This window comes from Berghia stephanieae, chromosome 9 (assembly GCF_034508935.2).
Source record: "Berghia stephanieae isolate SIO BIC M18660-M18661 chromosome 9, UCSD_Bste_1.3, whole genome shotgun sequence".
Classification (NCBI taxonomy): domain Eukaryota; kingdom Metazoa; phylum Mollusca; class Gastropoda; order Nudibranchia; family Aeolidiidae; genus Berghia; species Berghia stephanieae.
In genome coordinates this window covers 9,314,458-9,321,957 of record NC_088368.1, presented here as the reverse complement: position 1 = coordinate 9,321,957, position 7,500 = coordinate 9,314,458, and the positions used below count along the sequence as shown (strand labels likewise).

General features: G+C 34.1%; 1 protein-coding gene across 2 annotated transcripts in view; it reads left to right on the top strand.

Annotated features, from left to right (window-relative positions):
• The window catches only part of LOC144979636 (uncharacterized), a 45,311-nt gene that overhangs the window by 5,941 nt on the left and 31,870 nt on the right, over positions 1 to 7,500 (top strand). For both annotated transcript variants that reach the window (XM_078926449.1, XM_078926450.1), the window contains exons 2-3: positions 1,933 to 2,921; positions 4,325 to 5,012. In XM_078926449.1, the coding sequence (XP_078782575.1) occupies positions 2,571 to 2,921; positions 4,325 to 5,012 (1,039 nt within the window). In that variant the 5' untranslated portion in view covers positions 1,933 to 2,570. The remainder of the gene's footprint in view (positions 1 to 1,932; positions 2,922 to 4,324; positions 5,013 to 7,500) is intronic.

Here is a 7,500-nt window from a genome sequence, read left to right as displayed (position 1 = left end):
GTAATTATTGGTAAAATCGTTAAATGACTTTGATTAAGTCTCTTAATATATAAAAGATGTATACTGAAGGGAGTTGGAGTACACTGGATTGTTTGTGCGCATAGTAATAAAATTAAAATAGGCTTTCGTTGGTTACCTACAGACCCGTCTGTTGGTAATCTCATGCACAGATCGCTAATGACAGGCAATTCGGACTCGAGTCTGAATAGTTTCCCGTGGCTATTCGGACTCAAAGTCCAATGTGCGTGCGCAGTGAAACACAATGCGGCAGTGGGCAGAACTGATAAAGAATCAGAAAAGACTTCAGAAGGAATTCTGTTTTGCTCATGTGAAAATGACTCGTGAGTCTCATAACCGCTGCCTCGGATTGTAGAAGGAATGTAGCCTGTCTAACACTATTAGAATATTTTTATTTTTATAAAGTTGTTAACAAGGCTTTTCCTTTAGACTGCAGTTACTTTAACTTACTTTGTTACTTTGGATCAATGATTTTGTCTTTCTTATCAAATAAAGTTACTATGGTTATTGTTTTGATTGACATCAATTCTATTTAATTATCAGTATTTAAAAAAATTATTTAAAAAAAACATAACTATACTGACATGGAAGACTATTGAGTCTAAATAACCTGTTGATTGCACATGCACATTGGGATTGGAGTCTTAATAGCCACGGGAGACTATTCAGACTCGAGTCCGAATAGCTGCAGTCAAATTTTATTCAAAATACCAAACGAGTGGAAAAAGCCAAGTAATCTGGAAAAATGTTAGTGGTAATTTGATACTGAATCAGTAAAAATCACTTGATTTTTTTTTTTACACAATAAAAAGAAAATATAAACAGTGCTAGGATGCCAATTCCAGTTTGTTTTTTCATACCTAATGAATGGCATCAATCAAATGCAAGTTTTTGACTTGTGTAACTGAAAACTTCAAACTGGCATTTCTGCCTTTTTTTTTTAATCAGTAAGAAATGCGTTAATCATCAAATCGGTCCATGGTCCACCAACCAGCATTAAAAATTTCACTACCTACATCTGTATTGGTCTTCTTTATTTTCTATAATTTGGTTATTCTAAACGCTATTCCGGGGAAATTGATAGTAGTCTGGGATTGGATTATTTTGTGAAGTAATCCTTGGCGTTGAATGTATCTCAGCGGAACACTAACCTACAATCTCTTTTCCTGCTTTCATCATATTAAGTATAATTTATGATTACACTTGCACAAAACTGGATCCAAGGAAGAACCTATCCGAATCAGAGATGAAAATAATAAAAAAGATTAAGAAAAATTTCTACTCCTAAATTGATGGTAAATTATCCAGCCCACATATAGGAATATTAACTTTCGCAGACACTGTGGATAGAAAGACGATTGGGTTAGACCACCTTTCCAATGCAATTTTTTTTCTAATTTTGTTAAATTAATTTTCCATTTTGTTCTGTTTCTATTTGAGTGAGAGATTTTGAATTAAATGAATTTTTCTCTCTGATTCTCATTCAATATTTATTTATTTATTTATTTATTTATTTATTTATTTATTTATTTATTTATTTATTTATTTTGCGCCAATTTTTTGGTCTGGTTTTTTAAAATTGTTTTTTTTTCCTGTATAAATAATAACTTCAGATGTATGTTTATTTTATTATTGTATTCTGTATTTTATACCATAGTATATCATGTCGGTTACTTATCACACTGTGGTATGGCACCAAAATACTACTCTTGGCTTAGTTTAGCTCTTATTAGGTATTGTATTGTATTGTAAGATATTTTTTTTTTGTTTCAAAATATTTTTAGAGTAAAGCTGTTTGTTTCTCAGGTAATACTTCTATGCTACTGTCTAGTCTTCTTATGAAACTTGGGCAATTAGTCATGATGAAAGTAGTGTTTGTTGAATTGATCAATTTTTATTTTTTTTTTCTACCAGATTTTTAGCAATCAAAGACAACTGCAGTCCATATCAAGAAGGGATGTCTACAAATTCATCAGATCCAACATCAACAGCCAACCCCAAGGTTTTTCTCACTGGTGATTATACTAACAATTCATCAGGTGAATCATCAGGAACAGAGGACGTTCCACCACCACTGATCGATCTCCCATGTGTCCCAATCCCAATTCCATCCAGTGGTGTCAAGGCCAAACAAGCATTGGATTCACCAACTCCAGATATGTCAAAGTTTCATTGTCCAGTAATGATGTTGAAAGGCAGCAAACCCAAATCCTCTGCGGCAAGTCGAGCACAGGAATCAAATGATTGAAAACTATAATGCTGATATGGTTGCGATGATTATGTTGTATTTAAATGACTAATATTATGATGTGAAGCTGCAGGTGTAAGATAGTTGATTCTTGTATTTATAATATGATGGACAATTCAGAAAAGAAAAAAATAAGATGTATAATTATTCCATGCGGATGACATTTCAGGAGGGATGTAGCCTTTGAAGGTAACCTAGCGTTCAAGGTTTCCAAACCATTCCCATTGTCAAGCATGCTGAACTAATACTTGAAACTACGGTTGACTTTCACGCCTTGGTTCAATTCAAATCTGCTATTCCAATCATGTCGCCTTATGGCAATGCTAATTATCATGGGCCTGATGCCCATAGCATGAACTTCACCACCATATCCAACGACAGACAGACTCAATTGGCTAACCCCTTTAACTCAACTCATAATATAGCATTTTCAAACGACAATAACATTTTAGAGGTTAGTCAAGTCAATAATGTGACATTCCCATCACGTGGATTACAAAACCAGACTATCAACATGCCGCCAAGACCACATCTGACTTCACTGATCCCTGTTATGAGGCGAAAAGTGGATGAAGTCAAATCTTTGATAAATCTAAAGGCTGTATTGCTAGTCTGTGGAGCCCCTTTGGTGGGAAAGTCAACAATTGTGAATCAGGTGAGATTATGACTTTTTGATTTAAAAAAAAAAGAAAAAGATAACCTTTAATGTTTTGTCATTTTATTATCTTTTTGGAATTTTTTGTAATATTTAGACAAATGTATGAATTATCAATCTCTGCAGTGCTCTTCAAATATAAGTAGAAGTTTGATTTGTTTGGTTTGGGATATAGTAAGCTCTAATCAGTGTTTGGATGTAAAATAAATAGAAAGCAAGAAATATTTTCTTTTGAAGTTATACTTGAAGTTTTACGGATTAGATTTAATTGATACATAAAGATATTTTGGGGCTCAAATTTGGTCAAAGTCGGATTTTTCTCTTCATTTTCGGATTTTTAAGTTTAAAATTGAGATTTAAAATTAGTTAAATTTTTATTTTTTTAAACTTAGAAATGGATATAAGTTCAAGTTGAACTACACTATATCAATTATTAGAGCTATTTTATGAAAATTTCATAAAATTACTGATAAAACTCATGCATTTTAGGTTCACCGTCTATAAACCCGCGTTCTCATAACCCAGAATATTTTTTTTTACATCAATTGATCAATTCAGATTTTCTTCCAAATATTCACAGATTTTTTATTAGCTGCCTGAAGCAGGTCTTGGAACTTGTAACAATGAATTGAATTGCCATAATCATTAACACTTACCATTTAAAATGAGTTTTGACACCTCAATTGAATTTTCGATTCACACTCACAAGCAAAGAGATCAGGTTTCAAACCAATTAGGCATATATAAGGGTCCAGCTTTTCTGGACCTTTTCTCCTACTAGCAACAATTGAATTGCTGAGTTTGTTAGTTCTAGGATAAAGCACTTTGACTTTGTGACAAACTAGTGCGTATTGAAAATTAAAATTGAGCATTTATATAGCGCAATATCCACTAATTGTGCTCAAAGCGCCATACAGGGGGTCCCTGGTCAACAGCAACATTTAACATGTAGGACAGACAGGCGCCTGTTAGTTATTACAATTTTTCGACTAAGACAACGCTGTTAACGGCCAGGTACTCATCTTACACCTGAGTACGGTGAGAGAATGTGAGTAAAGAGCTTTTTCCAAGGACTCAACTATGCGCCGAGCGCGAGGCTCGAACCCAGGACCTTCTGATCCGAGTGTCATACCACAAGACCACATAGCCGCACAATGTTGTCTTACTATTTAACTTTACCTTTTTATTTTAATTTTCACTGTCTGTTTCACCCTCCATCATGATACTATATTGTGCTGGTGGGTCATTACTTGATTTATTGATTATTCAGAGATTTACAAGTTGGCAACCAGTTTATAAAAGTTACACATTGGAGAATTTTAATACAGGTAGACAAATTTATTTTTGCTTTTCATTAATTTACTTAGTGATTTTATGCACTTTTAAAAATATTTTTCCAATAGGCCATTAATGAGAGGAATCAAGCTCTGAATGAAAGGAAATCAAACCACGTCATGTGCAAGGGACTCTGCACATTTGATGGCATCCTCCGCAAGCTCTCTACTGATCTCCATTTGCATAGTGACTGTAACCGATTCAATGCAGCTGAAATGATTTGGGCTAATATAGGGTGTGGCTTTGAAACATTTGTCTTTCACAAGTGCGAAGATTTGAGAGAAATTGATCGCATGGATTTTCTTAATTTCTTGTTCACTTTGAATACACTCTCTAAAGGTTATATAAGATCTGTTGTGACCTCCTACAAGCAGTTTGCCATTCCGTATTGTCTGTCAGTTTATCAAATACAAATTGGTATGATGGATAGTGTTGATATTCACAATTTTCTACATTTTTATGTTGGGTCAAACTTGCCAAATATTGGAGAATATATTCAAATGATCATTCGCAACAACCTTTGTTTTCCCCTTGGTGTTCGTCATTTGATTGAGGTTCATCTGCTACAAGGAGGCCAGCTTACCCATTATTTCTCAAATCCTGATGTCATTGAGAGAAATTTTAAAAAATGTTTGTTAAAATTTTTGTCAACTATTTTAAGTGATCGAGTGATGGAAGTGGATTCGTGGGTGGATTTATCAAAAAGAAAGTGGATTGCTCTTTTCTGCTTCAGCCATGATGCCACATCAACTGAAGGTATTGTCATATCTATTTGAATTTGTTTTTTAACTCCATTTTTTGTTTGTTTTTTCACATAAAGCAATCCCCTTGCCCTGATAAGCTGACTTATTCCAATATGTCTATTGTTTTACATTTTCTGAAGGTATTGTAATATCTATTTGAATTTGTTTTTTAACTCCATTTTTTGTTTGTTTTTTTCACATAAAGCAATCCCTTGCCCTGATAAGCTGACTTATTTCAATATGTCTATTGTTTTACATTTTCTGTTACTATTGTAATTCTCATGTTTTTTATCTTTTAACAATCTGTGAGTACATATTCTATTGACAATGAACTGGCATATCAAACTGGATAACGACAACTTTAAACAGATATATCTTGCGGGTAATGTGGAAAAAAACCCCATCAAAATGCTGGTTGATTCTTAGAATGTTAAAATTAAATTCAGGAAAGCTTACTTCTATTAATAAGCAAACTTCTAATCTTTCCAGAGGCTTAATTTTTCAGTGTCTCCACCACTTACTAGTGTGCCTTCTTTTGATGACCCTTTCTGATTAATAACATGGTAATGTTGTCATCTAAGAGATGGCACGGCCGATATGTGTGGGGTTTTTATATTTTGACCTTTGACTGCCATGGTCGAACCCCCTCGGTATCATTATTTACTATTTTTTTCTACTTCTGACCGAACTATATCGACCATGGCAGTTTAATGGCGAGGTAGTTCATTTTTTTTATCTTTCACTTCATACCAAACATGATGGGGTACTTTTTAATGTTGACATTCTTTCTAACAGGCCAAAATAATAGATAACCTGGTGTTTTTTTTCTTTTAGTTTTCCAACATAATGGAGAAATGAAATCAATTATTTATAATTCTCGAGTGAAAACATTTTGAAACTACTTGTTTTTAGTTTTACTTGTTTCTAGTTCTTATTCTGATTATGTTGGTGATCGTGTTCTGTTAAAAGAACATTAATTTTTCCAGTTTTTAGTTAGGACAGTGGTCCAAGGCAGTGGTGACTCCAATTCATTTTTTTTTTTTGGGGGGGGGGGGGGCATAAAATTTTCTCCTTTTCAAAATATTACTGTGCGATCCAGAATTCAAATGCAACATAAATGGTATCATTTGAAAGAATAACACAAGCAGGTTTGTTTGCTTTTAAACTATTTTATTATCATAAAGTTTGTGAACATGGTGAATTTTTAAAAATATGCATAAACCTCGGTAGTCAGCGGCTTTGCAATTCTGAAAGCCGTGGCAGTCAGTGAGTTAATTGGTGACTACTTTACAATCGAACCGAATATTTTTTCTATAGAAGGTTAAGAGAAATTAGTCATTTGATTACAAAATAAACCCAAAAAAACCTCAGTATATTTTAAAATCTTGATTTTCCAAATTGTCATTGTAACTGCAAGATACATAGAGATAAAGCTTATCATTTTATTTTTGTAGTGTTATTCACACTGATGATTACAAAATTGATTGTGCTTACCAGTATGCTGTTCCGTTTAGCTTCAAGCAATTGGCATGACTTGAGCTTGTGGTTAACTGTTTGTTTTTTTTGTTTTGTTTTTTGGTTTCGCTGGGAATCCTTGAACTGCAAAAACTTAATGGGGTTGTTGAGCGGTCTCTTCTTTTTTTTATGTTTGGGATATAAGATTGCATCATTGAGTTTTGGACAACTTAGGACCTAAATTAGGTTTGTGTGTTCAAGTAGGCAATTAGGCACCTCAATGGTGTGTCCTTAGAAGAGACACTTTGCGTACAGTTCTTCTTCTTCTTCTTCTTCTTCTTCTTCTTCTTCTTCTTCTTCTTCTTCTTCTTCTTCTTCTTCTTCTTCTTCTGCTCCTCTCCTCCTCCCCCTATTATACCACAACTATTATTTCTTCTTTACTACTACTTCTTCTTCTCCTCCTCCTCCTGCTGCTCCTCCTCCTCCTCCTCCCCCTCCTCCTCCTCCTCCTCCTCCTCCTCCTCCTCCTCCTCCTCCTCTCTTCTTCTTCTTCTTCTTCTTCTTCTTCTTCTTCTTCTTCTTCTTCTTCTTCTTCTTCTTCTTCTTCTTCTTCTTCTTTTCTTCTTCTTCTTCTTCTTCTTCTTCTTCTTTGTATTTAGAGCAGTCAACATGCTAGCATGCTGATGCCAAATGCTGCTCCATGTTGATCAAAATGGCCTGGAAATTTTAATGATTTGATGTTGTCAGTATTTTGTCTGGCAGATTGTTCCATCCCTTTGTGGTCGTGGAAAAAAGCTTTGTTGCTTATATTTGATTGTCTATGTCAAAAAGTGGATGGTATGAGTGATATGCCTGCATGTTGACAGTTGTGAATCATTGTTTGATAAAATTTTAATGAACTCATAATGGTATTTGTAGAGGGCAGTTAACCTGAGTTGTCTTCAGTGATTGACCAATGCTGGTAAACCAAGTGATCTATTAGTGCTCAAAGTGTCTGATTCTGTGTCATATTCATTTTTATTATCCAGCTTATAGTGTGTCTTACT